The sequence below is a fragment of the Oryza brachyantha genome, chromosome 4, assembly GCF_000231095.2.
Source record: "Oryza brachyantha chromosome 4, ObraRS2, whole genome shotgun sequence".
Lineage (NCBI taxonomy): Eukaryota > Viridiplantae > Streptophyta > Magnoliopsida > Poales > Poaceae > Oryza > Oryza brachyantha.
In genome coordinates this window covers 5,789,675-5,808,426 of record NC_023166.2, presented here as the reverse complement: position 1 = coordinate 5,808,426, position 18,752 = coordinate 5,789,675, and the positions used below count along the sequence as shown (strand labels likewise).

General features: G+C 41.5%; 1 protein-coding gene across 1 annotated transcript; it reads right to left on the bottom strand.

Annotated features, from left to right (window-relative positions):
- Nucleotides 1-7,727: 7,727 nt before the first annotated feature.
- LOC102714090 (UDP-glycosyltransferase 92A1-like) lies at nucleotides 7,728-9,551 on the bottom strand. Its single transcript, XM_006652081.3, has 2 exons — nucleotides 8,083-9,551; nucleotides 7,728-7,859 (listed from the first exon to the last, which is right to left on the bottom strand). Exon 1 carries the CDS (start codon nucleotides 9,521-9,523, stop codon nucleotides 8,087-8,089), a length of 1,437 nt encoding a protein of 478 aa, XP_006652144.2. The 5' UTR covers nucleotides 9,524-9,551; the 3' UTR covers nucleotides 7,728-7,859; nucleotides 8,083-8,086.
- Nucleotides 9,552-18,752: the final 9,201 nt, after the last annotated feature.

Here is an 18,752-nt window from a genome sequence, read left to right as displayed (position 1 = left end):
CGTATCAGTTTGGTCTGTACCTTTGGTGGGTTTTGATTATGTGCTGCTGATATTAGTTCCTTCGATGGTGCAGGGCCCTCTTTTCTTTGTAGCTGTTTCTTTTGGATGCAGCCGTTTTTCTTTGGTTTTCTGCATTGGCCAGCTCCTCGTGTAGCAGCTTGGTGTGCTGGTGTTTTTCCTCCCATTGTGTGTGTTGCCTATTCAGAGCTTGGTTTGCTCCCTACAAGGTATATCATATTTTCCCTCTTTTTTATTTTCCTGTCCTTTTTTCCAGTGTGCTGCATTGCTGCGTGTGTTTCCTTGACTTGCATCCCATCTTCAGGTCTGCACGGTTTGTGCCTTCTACTTCTACCAAAAACAGAAACAGATTCCTGCCCACATTTACATCCATTTAGCAGCAGCACAATCAAAAAACTACACCCGGATCAAATGTTCCAACTATATATAACTATGTATGATCAGCATGTTTAGCAGAGCTCATGTTGTTAGTTACGATCTACAAGGGACCGATCCACACTGTGCCACCTCATTCCCTGATCCCCACCGCCGATCATCGCCGACAGCACGAGGGAAGTCCGCTAGCCGCCGCCGACGCGTGCGGACCACCAACCTCCGTCGCCTATCAGTGATGGGGCCGAGCGGGAGAGAGAAGGGGAGACGCACGCGTGCTGCTCCGGGCGCCCCCGCGGAGCCTTCGCCCAAGTCTACCCGCGAGCAGAAGAAGAAGAAGGAAAACAAACTCCAGCTCTTGTACAAAGTAATTAACCTATGTAAGAATGTCTCTTTTCTCTCCATGGACATGTTTTATACGGTCTATCATGCCTCTTCTAGCAGCAAAACCAAACGAAAGATGGGGATATTTTCTTGCTACCAATTCTGCTTTAACTTGAAGGCCAGCTAATAACCAATTCAGACGAACCACTAATCTAGGTAAATATCCATAATAGTTTTTGTATGGATTTCATCCTCTCCTGATCTATAGAAATTTTGTTTTTTCAGAGAAGCTAGAAGGACAGCAAAGGAGCTGTTGACGGTGGGGGAGATGTTTATGTGCCTGGCCATCAACAGGTAGATTTTTTAGCTCCTTTGCAAATCAGCGTAAGGCATATCTTGTATTTTGTTCTAGGGTCATATTGCCAACCATCTTAGGTGTGAGAAGTGACCAAATTGATGTCTGGTGTCCTACGAAAGGTGAGCTACGAATTAATCTGGACCACCGATTATATCTAAAACAATTATCTATGCAGGCTTATAGTTCGTAGTTCCTAAATGTATAATTTTTCATGCACCAATATATTTGTTTTGGTTTTGTTCTAAAATAAATTTGAAAGTGCTAATTAACAAGAACCTGGTCATACCTTGGAAAGGAAAACTAGCCACAGACAGACGTAGTCAATCTCGATTAGTTGTTGGGACTAAACCCAACAAGGATAGGAAACAACAAAAGCGATGAACTGTTTTTTTCTTTGTGTTGTTTGATTAGAGCTTTATTTTCCTTTTGCATTACAGATTTGTTGCCTCCAGTCTCAAGCTTCTGAATGGATTGGAAAACACGGGGCCACTAGATTACCTTACTATGTTTGATGCCTGAGGAACTCTATTTGGTCTCTTGTTAGGTTCCCTCCTCTATCCCCTAGTCTTTCCTTGCTCTTTTGCTCTACAAATATGTTTATGTTGTGTTAAATGATATATATTTTGGCATTTCATGAGAAGTATGGCAGAGAGTTGGCGAATACAATCATTCAATGATAGATTTGGATATGCTGCTGACTTGCAGTGCAATTTTAATTTGTGTTGTATATGGTCTGACACTCTGGCATTATTTGAGTTAACATGAATAATAGATGTGAGGTAACTATGAAACCATCTAATGTGTCAGGCGATTGCATGGTTGCAAAAGCCTATACTTTTTATGTGGTTTGTTTTTAACAACCAGATCTCTTAAAGAATGTTAAGGAATAAACACCATTTTCCTCTCTGCCGCTGAGCAGCATACCATAGGGTAGATTCTAGGACTAAAAAGTTGGCATTTTAATATTAACGATGAATATGCAACTATTTTTCTGAAATAAATTTAGAAAAATAAGGTTTTATTACTTTTGTGACAATTTAAATTTTATGGTTTAACCAGTTGTAATAGGTTCCCTAATCTACCGAACATCAATGAGCTACCATCTTAAAATGGATATATATGGCTATTGCTCTGTGAATAATATGAGAAACCGAAAGAAAAGGCAATGAATTTGTGCAAGATGAAGGACTGATTTCCTTACGCACATCAGTGAAGGTCAATAGGATAATAGATTTGCTTTCCTTTTTGTTTCTACCTATCTATTACTTATTTGTTCTTGAGATTTAGTTTTTGATTCATCTTTAATTATTGAGATTCATAAATTTATCTATTGCACTTCTATGCAGCTCTCACTGATTAGTCACCAAGAGTGCTCCACAGCTCAGCCTGAATGGCACCCTTGGGTTTTGTTTGCATCAATCATGCTTGAGGCAGTTGAGCACTCACGTTACTTTTAATGCATAAAATGTATTTGGCAATGTTTTTTAGTGTAATTTGGATTGTGCTAACAAGAACTATCAGCACACAAAATGGTCTTGTATGCGATGATGAATTGATGATACCATTAAAGGCTGTGTGTTTGTTAATGTAAAGTGAGAAGCTATGATTTTGTCATTGCCATTTCTAGATGAAGATTAGCACATATAATATATAGCATCATTATAGGTTACATTCCACTTGTATTATCAATCTTGCTAATTACATTCACATATTCACATTCATCAGCACAAGAAGCTAACAAAACAATAAACTAACTGCCTCAAGGGTATCCAATGATTTACAATCCTGTATGATTAGAAAGAAGCAAGGGCTACATTATTCAGAATGCTAGCTTAATTAACCCACCAGTATATATTTAGATGATAAAATTACATATGGCAAATGTATTACTGATTACCACTTCAGCCTTCTTCAGTAATATGCAGACAATCATGCATGTACATTGTATTTTGTTGTACGGATAATATACAATGACAACCTTCCATGTTTCGGATTTTGGAAAATATAATCCATAAAATTACTTTACACTATATTTCCCAGCAACACTAAGTAGATTTTTTGGTAGGGCATGCGTAGCGCGCCATCCTTCCTAGTAAACTACAAAACGAAGCATGGTCACCTCTTATAGATGGAAATTTGAAGCTAGGGTCTTCATGAGGAAGAGCTCTGTATATGATCTTTCTTTATAGCTAGCTGACACATTATGTTCATATATATGCCGAGCTGCTGATTCTTTTTTTAAATGATCCTGTCATGCTACATAGTAGTATATCTCAATATACACTTATTCCTATAACTTATCTATATTGAACTGATCATCACATACGGGGCCATTTAGTCCACGTTCCCAACTAGGGGTGATTGTTTGATTTATTCAGAGAAAAAAACCAAATTATATATTTACAAATAAAAAATATTATTTAATAAAACTTTTATATACATGTTTTTAGTGATCTAAAATCCAAGTCTGAAAAGTAACTACAATAAAAAACACCACAAAATCTAATCTAAATTTAAAATTAAAAAATAATCAAAATTTGGTTCTATAAGCTTATGCTGAAGCGACGTGATGGGGCTGCTAATAATGTCTACGACTCTATGGTTAGACATTTGCACACTGCAAGGAATTAAACCATCAAACTGTATGACCCAAAGGTCAGCCAACGAAAGTTAAAAGTAAGGCTCTCTGGTTCTTAGTGTCTTTCAAACAAACAATTATGTCTGCAATATAATAACTAATAATAGAAAAATCATAGTACTAGATCAGTTAAAAGACAAGTCATAAGCGCATTTAGCATAGCCAAAGAGGTAAACAACAGAAAAATGAAGAGCATAATTAAAAGTTTAACAGGATTTGTGTGAAATGATTTAGCCTGATTTCACAAGTTTGATACAATTAAAATGACCCCAAAACTAACAGAGCACAAAGTCATGTTTTAGAAGTTTATATATGGAAGACCTAATCAATAAAGAGAAAAGGCAATATCTAGAAATTTTTTTATTAAATAAACCTTTTTAGCAAATAATTTTATTACTAAATCACTGGACAAAATTTTTCTAAAACTGAACCTTTTGGCCACGCCAGCGTGGGTGCCATGCCACCTGATCGGCTTGGCAATAAGGACGCCACCGACAATGGCTTGGCAAGCCGTTTCGCCACGTCAATGTTGGTGGCGTGGACAAAAGGTTCATAAAGTAGAAATATTTTCCCCAAAAGTTTAGTAATAACATTATTTATTAAAAAGGTTTAAAAAATAAAAAATTTTCTAATATCTGACTATTATTCAACATTTCTTCGGTATCTTGCAACAAAGCCCCACGTGCTCTTGCCCCGAAGAAAAGTAGCACGAGTTAAAAGAGTTGTCCATTATTATCTTTTTTCATGTTATAAGATATTATGTCTTCCCTAAATTTATATAGATGCTACACATATATATACATATAGGTTGGTTGATTTTTCAGTTAGACACCGTATACCAGAAATTGAGATAGACAGGGGTAGAGAAATTAAATCCACCTTCTCTAACTAAAAAAGAAAACAGAAAACAGATAAAGATGAGTTTGTTTTGTTGAATCAAAACTCCCCAACTGAAAACGTGATCCACCCAAGCCCACCAGTACCGTATAAAGAGAGGAACATGTGAGGAGAGGACGTTCAATTATTCTGTACCTAAACCAAAACCCTAATTGCTCGATCGTTACCAGCATTGGAAGGGGATCGTGAAGTGGTCTTACAAGAGAGAAAAGAATAACAGAAAGAAGAAAAAATAAAGGAAGAACAACAAGCTTCAATTCTAATGGTTTCTCAATCAGGCAAGAAGATTGATTTAATTCCGTATTAGCAGAGGTGATGAATATTAGGCTAAGATCAGAAATTAAGTTACCTTAGATAGCCTGAACAATATAAAATATATTTATTGATGCACATATAATGTAGATATAAATAAAACATCTTATAACATTGAACAGGGGAAATATTGGATATATTTGAAATTTCCATTCACGTAAAACTAATGAAGAAAACGGTACAACCTCTGAGATACAGGGGCTATCCTCTTCGGTATGTGAAACTATTGCAGGTTTGCAATTTTATTAGCTGATAAAACATAGTGTTGTTCGGAGGAGAATAGTGTAAAATTATCGTAAACAGCACCAGCCTACTGTTCCTTCCAAACAGTGGCGAAGCTGCTAGAAGGAAAGAGGTTCCAGGAACTCCCTTCAGAAAAAATTTTAACTAAAGTTTATGAATTTTCACCATATATTCATTACTTCGATCTAAATTCAGATATCCGTGATACCCCCTGCTTCCAAGTCTGCACTGTTCATGCGAGAAAACAGCCAAAACTGCTTTGACAGGGCTGATTGTTTGGTTTGGGGGGGGGGAGAAAAGTCAAAATAATATATTAGCAAATGAAAAATAATTTATAGATAAATATTTAATATATGTGTTTCCAAAATTAACTCCAAATTTAAAATTGAGACCTCCAACCGTTCTCAACTTGGACGATTTGATTCTCATGTCACTCAGCCCTGAGAGGGCATAAGAAGAAGCAAAGAGATAGGGCGAATGGGTGATGTTTGGAGGTATGTCCCTTATTTATTTTAATATTATCTAAGAAGTTATGTAAAATTGTCAAAAAATTTAAGAATATTCATAAAAGAAATAGAAATATACATGAGACCCCTGTGGGAATCAGAATCTGTTTCCCCTGTTGCATATGGGTCTTCTTATTTTAGTTGAAATTTAGTATAAGCTAAACATCTTATTAAATTAAAAATAATTTATTGGTAAAATTTATATACTTATGTAAATTATGATGAAGTTATCCTAAAACAACATAAAATTTATGTCTTGAGCTTTAAATTTTTGACCTCAAAGCATAAACTTGAACCAAAAGACAAAGGACCTATAGTTGAGTTTCATCGCTCTAAAAGATTCCTCTAATGCCTTCCTCCCGGATGGATTCCACGATCCCTTGATCTCTCTCGCCGGCGACCTCAATTTTTGTTTGGAAATATACGTTTTGTCTTTTTTATGAAAAAAAAAACAAAAGATAGCCTCCATAGAAATTTCCGCACTGCAAAAAATTAAAGCACTACCATTTTTACAAACGACGGGATATGAAAATTACAGACGGGTGAATCATCGTCTGCCTGCAAAAATAATACATGGGACAGTTAGTTTATGTGTTGCCTGCGAAAATAATTTTTACGGGCAGCCATAAGGAGGCCCGCTTGTAAAATTACACTATTTCTACAGTTGGGCCACCTATTAGAATTATTTTTGTAGACAGTGCAAAAAGTGACATGTCTGTCATTTATATGGAGATAAGATCACATATCCATCCCCTCTTATCCACTCTCACTCGCCTTTCCACAAACTGCTCTCACTTCTCGTCCGCGGCGGCTCGGTGACGGCAATGCGAGGATCCCACAAGGAGGATGATGGTGGCACAGGGATCCAATAGAGGCGATGATAAGCGACACGCGATAGCTTGGCCCACTCACAGAGGTGGCTATGACGGTGGTGGCAGGATCCTTCCACGGTGATCCCGAGAGGCCGGATCCATCAATGACAATCTCGGGGAGGCTAGATCTGGTGGTGGTGGCGACATCAACGATAGCGAGAGCCGCATGGGAGCTAGAGTAGGCGACAACAATTATAGTAGACAGATTCGACCATGTCGATTGCGAGGAGGCTCGATCTAATGGAGGTGGTGAAGACGCTGACGACGGCGTCGACGACAACACCGAGTCGGCTGCTGATGCTAGGATGGAGTGATTGGACCATTTTATTTTGAATATTTGGGGTTTTTTTGTAAAAAAACAAAAAATTTTATTACAGTTGGTGCTATTTATCCTCCACCTATAACTATAAAAATTGGTTTTTTGCTAGCGGCGGACGGCACCGTGTGTAAAGATATATTTTTGCAGGTAGCTGCCTAGCCACCGGCAAAGATGACACATCTTGGTAGTCAATCTATTGCTTTCGGGTGTCAGTCCAGCCCGTAAAAATTAGTTTTGACCGTCTGTAAAAACTGTTTGGGTGCCGAAGTTAAAAGTAAGGCTCCGTGGTTCTTAGTGTCTTTTAAGAAAAATCGGAACTTTGACATGTGAAACTGTGAAAGTACTGTAGGCTTGCCATTTCATTCGCTGACAAAACACTGTTGTTCGGGTCCCAGCTGTACGTACGATTTTTTCATACGGTGCCAGTGGAACCAGATTATCTGCATTAATGTAGATAAAGAAATGTTATATGAGAAGAATATGCCATAAACTACACCAGCCTGTTTGGAGGCAGTTGCACACGCTGTATGAACATCCATTGGTTGTATGTTATCTAAATAATTATAAAAAATATGAAAAAATTTGATAAGATAGTTTAATATGAATTATATCACTCCACCAACATGCAAGTTTAAATTCAACTTCTACAAATTGTAACAAAAATAACAAAAATAATTATGAATATGCATATACTTGTTTCAGATTTGTTTGTTTTTCTACAACTTGTAAAAATTAAATTTAAACTTGTATGTTTGATATCTTATAACTTATATTAATCTATCTTGTTATTTTTTTTATATTTTTTGATAACTAATTAGATAGCGTGCAAACTCACAGAGGTACATGCCAAATCTGGACTGTTCACGTGAGGAAACAGGGAAAGCTGTTTTGATTCTTAGAGGCATGTCCCCTTATTTCTTTAATACATCTAAATGGTTATAAAAATTTCTACAACAGAGATATCGCTTGTGGGAATCAGAATCCGTTTCCTCTTGCATACCTGCCAAATTGTTGTGTTCAAATTAAACCTAAGTTTAAACCGCTTCCTAATAATTAATAAATAAATATTATATATATATATATATTTTTAATGATCAAAAACAAAAATGAGGAAAACTACGATAAAAACATCAAAAACATAATCAAATTTATATTTTAAGCATTAAAATTTAACAAACAGAAATAAACATAAGCGGAAACATAAGCATAAACGTAAACGTAACTATTTCACTTGAGTTTCATCGCTTTGAAGGACTCCTCCAATGCCTTCCGCGCAGACGAGCCGTCACCTTCCTCCCGGGCAGCTTCCATGATCGCCTTGATCACTCCCGCCCGCCGCCTCATCTCGGCGGCCTTCGCCGTCGGGCCCATCACCGTCTCCACAGCGGCGGCCAGCGCGCCCTTCTCCACGGCAGCACCCTCTGCGTTCCCGCGCGCCGCCTCCACGCAGACCCCCCACTCCTCGTCGAGCATCTTGGCGTTGTAGAACTGCTCGCCGGCCAGCGGCCAGCCGATGATCGGGACGCCGCGCGTCACGCTCTCCAGCACGGAGTTCCAGCCGCAGTGGCTCAGGAACGCGCCCGTCGAGGGGTGTGCCAGGATGCTCACCTGCGGCGCCCACCCGTGGAGGACGAGGCCTTTCTTGGTCGCCGTCACCCTCTCCTCCAGCCACTCCGGCCGGATCGCGCCCTTTATGTCGTGCCCGTCCGGCGGCTTGGCGGCCCAGACGAACGGCCGCCCGGTCGTCTCCAGTGCCGCGGCCAGCTCCGCCATGTGCTCTGCTCGGATGGAGATCTGTGACCCGAACGATATGTACAGCACCGACGACGGTGGGTGGGAGTCGAGAAAACTGACGACGGCGGCGGCGGTGTCCGTCCCCGGCGAGATCGGTCCGGAGGAGGCGCGCACGAGAGGGCCGATGGCGAAGACCGGGAGCTTGAGTGCTCGCCGCAGCATGGCGAGCCCGGTGGGCTCGAACTCCTCCACGGTGTTGATGAGCACCGTGTCCGTCTGGTACCCCAGAGGTATCTGCCGGCCGAAGAACGCCGCGGCAGGGTCGTCGCCGGCGGTGGCGTCGTCGCGGATCGAGTAACTCGGCACCTGCGACCTGTCGATGACAACGTCGGGATGCTCCGGTAGGAGGACGCGCCCCGCCGCGTCGGGGCGAACGGGGAGGCGGCTCCAGAGCGAGTGCACGACGGCGCTGCCGAACGCGCCGCACGAGGCGAAGAAGGCGTGGGCGCACCCGCGCCGCCGCGCGACGGCCACCGTCCACGCCACGAACGGGTCGGAGACGACGCACACGACGTCGCCGGCGCCGGCGATGAAGTCGTCGAAGGCCGGCTGGAGTGTCTCGAACGCCTCTAAGAGCTCAATGATGCGGATGGGCGGGATGCCGTCGGCGGACTCGCAGCCCGGCGGCAGGCCGTGGTCGGCCGGCACGAACGGCAGCTCGCGGAAGGCGAGGAAGGGGCACTCTTGCGCTGCTCCCGACGAGGCCCGGCGCCGCAGGGTGGCGACGTTGCCGGGCGTCGAGACGAGGGTGATGGCGACGTCGTCCGGGAGCGCGCGGCGGAGGACGCCGGCGAAGGACAGGAAGGCGGCGAAGTGGCCCTGGCCGGGGAAGGGGAACAGCACGACGTTCTTGCCGGTGGCCGACCCCATTACTGCTTGGAGCAGCTTGTGGCAACCACTGATGAATGACGAATGAACGATGAATCGTCTCTCTAAGGGCTCGTTTAAATGCGCTAAACTTTTTAGCCCCATATCATATCGGATGTTTGACATTAATTTGAATTATTAAATATAGATTAATAAAAAACTAATTTTATAAATGAGTGGTAATCCGTGAGACGAATTTTTTAAGCATAATTAATTTATAATTAAAGCATGTTTACTGTAGCATTATATAGGCTAATCATGGATTAATTAGGCTTAATAGATTCGTCTCGCGAATTAGTCCAAGATTATGGATGTGTTTTATTAATAGTCTATATTTACTATTTATAATAATGTCTAAACATTCGATGGGATAAGAGACTAAAAATAAATCTCTTGTCCCAAACACCATCTAAGATGTTTCCTAACCTAAATACTATTGCAAACTATGATGTAGTTTCTATCGTTGTCATTCGAATTAAATTCTCATCCAATATTCTCCTGTATTTTTTTCTTAGTTTTTTATAGAAATGGTTTGTTGCATGGAAATGGTTTTTTTTCTATCTCCTCATTAACTTTCTTGTCACATAGAATTTTTTTATATGATAATGTATTTAATGAAATGAAAACCGATAATATGCAGCAATGGGATGGCCTCCCAGTACAGAGTTGGCATGCTCGCGCCGTCGCCACTCCATTTCTGGTTTATGTTTCTAGGTAGGCACTTTAATGTTGCTTGTGACGCAAGCGGCACAGGACTATGCCAGCAGATGGCAATGGCCCCCGGCGGGTTTTTACTAATCGAGAAATTAAATAAATGTAATCTAATTCTCCTACCTGTTCCATAATTTCGGAAATTATTTCAGAAATTTAGAGGAAATTTTCAAACAAAAGTAATTTTAAATTAAAATTCGATCAACTTTTCTGAAAAATTTAATTTTCAATTAACAGTCCATCAACTGACTAAATCAGTTGTAACAACAACAACATGGAGGACTTTGCTAGGTCTGTTTAGTTTTAAAAAGTTTTCCAAAAACATCGTATCGAATTTTTAGATACTTAAATGGAGCATTAAATATATATTAAAGCTAACTACACAATTATATGGGAAATCGTGAGATGAATCTTTTGAGCCTAATTAGTACATGATTAGTCATAAGTACTACAGTAACCCACATGTGCTTAATGATGGATTAATTAGGTTCAAAATATTCTTTTCGCAGTTTTTACCAAAATCTGTAATATATTTTATAATTAGACTACATTTAATATTTTAAATATATATTCGTATATCTGATATACAATGTTTTTTTTAAAAAAAAATTGCAATCCGAGCGGGCCTAAATCGTCGATATGGGTCTTTTTCAATCTAATAATGTGTGTGCATCGTGTCCAGTACATCGTGCCCTGTTTAGGCGCATCTCATCTCACCAACACACGAGTCACCGACAAGGGTAATCCCCTCACCAGGGTTGGCCAGAGGCTCCCATTATGTACATACCTTTAATTTTGATATATTTTACGCAATACTCATCTTTTTTATTCACATTTTTCCCTACCATGTATGTATCTATCTTTTATCGCATTGTGCACGTCCTGCCCTTCCCCTTTTAGATGCAAGTAGTCAGGTTCCATGTTGATACAAAAGCTTTTGGGACGGCCTAGCCATTACTTCGAAGGGCAGGCAGTACGTGGCCGCAAGTTATGCCCTGAGCACTGCCAAAACCTTGAGGACTTAGTCACGGCTCACAGTGAAGTGATTAATTAGCCTCTAGTGATACTGTACAAATCCATGGTGCCACTACCATCCACCGTCTCGTAGGTCATCCCTCTAAAGCCACCCAGGGGCGGTAGCATCGGGGCTAGGGGAGCTTCAACCCCTCCTATCCGATCCATGTCATTGAAGTCCCCCATAGCCCCTGCAATAAAATTTTTAGTATTACTAAATAGAACAAAAGGCTAAAAATTGTTCTCTTTTATCCAGTCTCTTCTAATATTTTTTTCTGGATAGCTATCCTCAATTCCCCTCCAGCACCAAAACTGTAATTGTTGGTTCTTTGCCCAATTTGGGATGTCGCTGGCAATGCGGAAGATGAAGAGGTCATTAAGGATCTCATTGTCATTGTTGCCGGTAAGCCATAGCTGCCACCTCTCCCCGACCCTCCCCCTGCTATGCTGACTAGTTTGTTATGCCAACATCTTTAAAACATCTACCTCCGTTTTATAATATAAGATATTTAACATTTTTAATTACAACGTTTGACCATTCGTCTTATTCAAAAATTTAGTACAAATATAAAAAATGATAAGTCATGTTTAAAGTTCATTTGATAATAAAGTAAGTCACAAGCAAAATAAATGATATTTTCATAATTTTTTAAATATGACAAATGGTTAAATATTACAAACAGAAAAGTCAAACATCTTACGTTATGAAACGGAGGGAGTAAAAAATACATTACAATCTACGAATATTTCAAGTGACCGAAATCTATCATTCCCGTTTTGCTTAATGTTATGGTAAAGTCGCAAAGGTCATTGCTACCTTTCATCGGTATCCTTGTAATGCTAGTTATGGTTGGTAATGAGTTTCGAAACAATCCTAAAATCAAAACAAACCTGCCATATAGGGAATCAATCACAACCGTAGGATTGAAAACAATAATAATAATTTAGAATAGCATGTCTATGTTTTATACCTCAAATCACTACCACAGAATCACACGCAGAAACATCGGGCATCCGTGTCGGTTCTCTAATACCCAACATCTTAGCGCGCTAAATAGTACTGAATACTGACATAGATAGGAACGCTTCCTATCGATCTATGCCCGTTTAACTTAAGGCATAGCACAAATAGGCATTATTTGTGCTTGGTCCCTCAGCTATACCGGTTGTGGGCGGCCAACTGAAACCACAGATGAGTTTAGGCGAGCAAAGCAAATAAAAATTGCGAGCAATTAGCGACAACACAACGTCCTCTCTTCTTCCTGATCGGTGAGCAGCAGCCTCCACAGATCTAGCATCACCTGATCCCACGTCCATGGCTATCTCATGGGCGAAGAAGGTGGTCACATTTGGTTAATCATTGGAGCTTAGGCAACGGAGAAGAGCAACTGCTCCAAGTTCAAGGGCAGTATCTCGCACAACTGCAAGCACACACTGGCCATTGTCGACCTCCTCCCTGGCATCCCCTACATCGAGCAGATCATCAACGAGTTTTTTTATCATCCTTCAAAAAGTATCTCAAGTTACCATATTTTCTGATGTAAATGTTGTTGGAAATATGGTACAATTTCGACATATTTTAATCCAAAATAATAAGACAATAGGCATGACAAACATAGGGAATAATGTAACGATTATAAACAGAACATCTAGCAGCATGCTTAATATATGATGAGCACAAGCATCCATTTGATCATGATATAGCAATGAAACCATTGCTATCAGGCATTCTAAAACAGTAAACAGAACGGAGAAGAATACGGTATACCCTGAAAATGGCCATCTGCTGGTTTTTGAGGCAGTGCTGCCTCCGTTGGTGTTTTTGTTCCCATTGACGTTGACGTTTCCGTCGTTGTTACGCACGCCATCGTCGTCGCCACCAGCACCACCACCATTGCCGCCGCCATCGGAAGACATGATGCAGCGAGCAGTCGTGCGAACGCACTCCCCAAAAACTTTAGCACCCGCCTACCCGAGCAGGAACTCTGGCGAGAGAGGTTCCGGAGGCCTGCTCGTTCCGAACCGTCGTGCGCGCAAGAGAACAGAACCGGGGAGACGAAGAGGTAGTGCAAGAACTCAAGAAAACCATAGAGGAGCAAAAGCAATGGAGAGGAACTGTCTTGGCCTCGGGAAGAAGAAGGAGGAATATGGAAACCTGAATCCGCGATTCCGTTACATGATTACCGCGCAATCACATCGCGCAATTATCGCTGCGGACGTTACGGGAGGCAATCACGGGGATTCGAATTTTCTTTCCTTCAATTCCTAGCCGTTGCAAAAGAGAAGGGGCGGGTGCAGCGGCCGGCCGAGCTGAGCCAACACCGACGCCGACGCCGCGCCACATCCCCGACCGGCCGGCTGGCCGGCGCGCGCGCACGCGTGTGGCGGTCTTCCTACCATTTCAACCAGTCAACAGAGAGTCTTTTCTACCACTCTATTTAAGTTGAGGTTCTCTACTTTAAATCTCCAATGTGATATTATTGTCTCTATCATTCATTGTGGGCTAGTGGAATTTTAATTAACCTTAATTGGGCCTAGCCGATTTGATTAACAATCCCTACCAAATTTCATAGCCCACAAGAAAAGTTCTTAAGACTTATCTTGTTTATTATACCAGTGTTTCAATGAAGACTGTTAAGTTGATGTCACCCAAGGAAAGAGCTACATCAAACCACAACTGAACAATAGACTATGCCTTGAATTGTCAGTCTTGTGCGGTCAGGTTTCACTCAGAACCTTTACTGATGCTAGGCTGCCGTCTGCATCCCCTCTTGTTTGGAGCATATGAGTCAAACTCCAGGTCCTTTCATGAGTATCTAGATATTACCTAAATCTCATAAACTGTGACTAGCAGTCGAACTCATATAGGTGTGTTCCTTGTAAGATATTCTGTAGGTCAACATCTCTGCTTTGAGAAAAGTCACTCGGATCACATTAAGGCATAAGCCATCCTACCATACAGGGTAGAAGAGAAATACACTATGGAAATGAGTCCTTTTAAGGGTCTCTTCTCTCAGTTATACAACAACTTGTCTCACCATCCAAATTCACGGGATCTCCGATCCCAATGGATAGGTTTCCACTATTGTGCAACTTTAAGTGGGTCTCAAGCCCATTTCCCTCGATGCATTGTTTATCACATTACGTAATAGTCCCTTGGTAAACTGATCTGCCAGGTTTTTAGCTGTCTGGACATAGTCCAGTGCTATCACTCCAGAGTTTTTCTATTTCCTGATAGACTTCAGCCTTCTCTTTACATGCATAGATGACTTCATGTTGTCCTTTGAACTGTTCACCTTAATAATCCCTGTTTGATTATCACAATTCATTAGAATTGCTGGTTCTAGTTTTTCAACCACAGGCAAGTCCATCAGGAGTTCACGAAGCCACTCGGCCTCAACTGTGGCAGTATCTAGTGCTGTGAGTTCTACTTCCATTGTTGACCTCGTTAAGATGGCCTTCTTGCAATACTTCTAGGAAACAGCGCCACCTCCAAGTGTGAACACATATCCACTTGTGTCCTTTATCTCATCAGCATCAGATATCCAGTTATAATCACTATACCCTTCTAGTACTTTTGGGTACCTAGTATAGTGAATGCCAAAACTCATTGTCCCTTTAGATAGTGCATAACTCTTTCTAGAGCCCACCAGTGATCATCTCCCGGATTTGAAACAAGCCGGCTCATCTTGCCAACAGAAAATGAGATGTCAGGCCTTGTTGCACTAGCTAAGTACATATATGAGCCAATGATTTAGGAGTATCTCAACTGATCTCTTGCTATCCTTTGGTTTTTCCTTAATAGCACGCTAGGATCATAAGGAGTAGGAGCTGACTTGTAGTCACTAAACCCAAATCGACTCAAGGTCTTGTCCACATAGTGAGATTGCACAAGTATAATCCCACCCTCATCTCCTCTTAGTAGCTTAATGTTAAGAATAACATCAGTCACTCCCAAGTCCTTCATTTCAAAGCTTTTGGATGGAAGGTCCTTAACCTCCTCAACCACATTGAGGCAAGTTCCAAAGATCAATATGTCATCGACATATAGACACAAGATTACTCCCCCTCCCCCACCATAGCGATAGTACACACATTTGTCAGCTTCATTCACAACAAAGCCAGCAGATGTGAGTGTTGTGTCAAACTTCTCATGACATTGCTTAGGTGCTTGCTTGAGGCCATACAAGGATTTCAACAATTTACACACCATTCTCTCCTGACCTTCTAGTACATAGCCATCTAGTTAATCCATATAGATCTCCTCCTCTAGCTCTCCATTTAGGAAAGCTGTCTTAACATCCATTTGATGGACGAGAAGACCATGAGAGGTTGCCAGAGCTAACAGTACCCTAATCGTGGTCAAGCGAGCAACTGGTGGGTAAGTATCAAAGAAGTCATCGCCTTCCTTCTAGGTATAACCCTTGGCAACAAGTCTTGCCTTGTACTTTTCAATTGTATCATCAGGACTAAGTTTTTTTCTTGAAAACCCATTTGCATCCAACTGGCTTGCATCCATATGGACGCTCAACGACTTCCCAAGTACCATTAGACATAATAGAATCCATCTCACTGCGTACCGCTTCCTTCCAATAGTCAGCGTCAGGAGATGAATATGCCTCTTCTATGGTTCTTGGAGTATCATCTATGAGATATACAATGTAGTCATCTCCAAAAGATTTTGCAATCCTCTGTCTCTTAGGCTTTCGAGTATTTACAATGTTATTCTCCTCGGGATTTTTCTCAATAGTTTGATCATCGTGTTCTATCGATTCAAAGTGCTCATGAGATGTAACAAGTTCTTGACTAGAAGTGCTAGGTATCCTTCATGAGAAATTCATTCTAAAAAAAATGTAGCATCTCTGGACTCAAAAATTGTACCTACACGCATGTCTGGTACACTAAAGTTTACTATTAAGAATCTATAACCCACGCTGTGGAAAGGAACACATAGTCAACGGTTTTTGGTCCAAGTTTTTGCTTTTTGACAATAAGTACATTCACCTTTGCTAAACAGCCCCATGTGCGTAGGTAGGAGATATTTAAAATCTTCTTTTCCCATTCCTCGAATGGTATTACTTCCTTATACTTCATTGGAATTTTATTCAGGACATGACAAACAGTCAAAATTGCCTCACCCCACCATTCCTTAGATAGTCCCGCGGTATCTAACATGGCATTCACCATCTCAGTTAGAGTGCGGTTCTTTCTTTCGGCTACCCCGTTTTGACTGGGGTGAATAGGGAGGCGTTCCCTCATGAATAATTCTAAGCTCTTCACAAAAGGATGTTAACTCATTGGAAAAATATTCTCCACCTCTGTCCGACCTCAACCGTTTGATTTTCCTCTCTAGCTGGTTTTCTACCTCAGCCTTATAAATCTTAAAGTAATACAGTGCTTCATCTTTTGATTTTAACAAATACACATAGCAAAATCTAGTGCAATCATTTATCAGTGTCATGAAGTATTTCTTTCCACCTTTAGTCAACACACTATTCATTTTACACAAATCTGAATGAACAAGTTCTAGAGGTGCCAATTTCCTCGCCTCTGCTGCCTTATGAGGCTTGCGAGGTTGTTTCGACTGAACACAAGTATGACACTTAGAACCTTTGGCTAAAGTGAATTTTGGAATTAAACTCATGTTGGCTAAGCGCATCATACAACCGAAATTAGCATGATAGAGTCGCGAATGTCACACATTGGACTCGTCATTTTCACAAATATGGTTCACAACTTTATTATTACACATATCATCCAAAGAAAAGCGGAACAAGCCTCCGCTGTCATAGCCATTACCAATAAAAGTTCCATACTTTGAAACAACACATTTATTGGACTCAAACACAAGTCTAAAATCATCTCTACACAGTAGAGAGCCACCAACTGGATTCTTCTTTATTGAAGGGACATGCTGCACGTTCTTGAGTTGCACAGTATTTTCCAAAGTAAATTTCAGATCGATCGTACCAACACTATGAACAGCCACAAGTGACCCGTTTCCCATCAACAAGGAGGAACCTCTTTCGACCTGATAAGAAGAAAATAAGGAAATGTCAGCACACACATGAATATTAGCACCAGTATCAATCCACCAATCAGGTGAATGAAAAACAGAGAAAACAGTAGGTAAAGGATTACCGTACCCCGATGTTCCTTCGCCTTCGCTAATGACCATGTTGGCAGCCTTCTTGTCCTTACGATCAGGACAGTTCTTGGCCCAATGCCCAGGTTTATCACACACAAAGCAGTCACCTTTGGCCTTTCCCTTGCCTTTCTTCTTAAAGGCGGTAGTGGCATTTGGTTTGACGTTAGGCTTGACTTTCTTCTTATTGTTGTGGGGTGCATGAGAGTTCTTCTTCTGCACCAAATTGGCGCTAGAACCTCCCTCTACCATTTTGCCTTTACTGTCTTTTGCCCTTGCCTTCTCCTCAACACCCAAAGAGCCAATGAGATCAGTAACATTGAACTCCTGTCTCTTGTGTTTTAGAGAAGTAGCAAAAACTGACCAAGAGGGTGATAGTTTGGCAATAATTCCACCAGCCACAAACTTGTCAGGCAACTCACAATAGTTGTTCTCAAGTTTTGTTGCCAGCATCTGAATCTCATGAGCCTTTTCTACTACAGAACGGTAATCGACCATTTTCTAGTCATAGAATTGCTCCATGACATACAGCTCGCTACCAGCATCGGGAACTCCATTTTAATATATGATAAGCACAAGCATCCATTTGATCATTATATAGCAATGAAACCATTGCTATCAAGCATTCTAAAACAGTAAATAGAATGGAGAAGAATGCGGTATACCCTGAAAAATGACCCTTCGCTGGTGTTTGAGGCAGTACTACCTCCGTTGATGTTGTTGTTCCCGTTGACGTTGACGTTTCCGTCGTTGTTGCGCACGCCATCGCCGTCGCCATGCACTCCAGCACCACCACCATTGCCGCCATCATCGGAAGACATGATGCAGCGAGCAGTCTTGCGAACGTACTCCCCAAAAACCTTAGTAGGTACTCTAGCAAGAGGGGTTCCGGAGGCCTGCTCGTTCCGAACCCTCGTGCACGTAAGAGAACAGAACCGGGGAGACGGAGAGGGAGCGCAAGAACTTGAGAAAACCAGAGAGGAGCAAAAGCAATGGAGAGTAACCATCCTGGCCTCGGGAAGAAGGAGGAATATGGAAACCCGAATCTAAGATTCTGTTACGTGATTACCGCACAATCAAATCACGCAATTATCGCCGCGAACGTTACGGGAGGCAATCACGGGGATTCGATTATTCTTTCCTTCAATTCCCAGCCGTTGCAAAAGGGAAGGGGCGGGCGCAGCGGCCGACCGGCGAGCCGAGCCGACGCCGCGTCTCAGACCAGACCAGACCGGATCGGCCGGCCGGCCGGCGCGCGCGCGCGTGTGGCAGTGTTCCTACCGTTTCAACCAGTCGACAGAGATTCTCTTCTACCTCTCTATTTAAATTGAGGTTCTCGACTTTAATTCTCCATGGTTGTAT

What these genes read in the sequence shown, in the direction of transcription:
- LOC102714090 (XM_006652081.3), bottom strand. Translation starts at nt 9,523, where the DNA reads ATGGGGTCGGCCACCGGCAAGAACGTCGTGCTGTTCCCCTTCCCCGGC.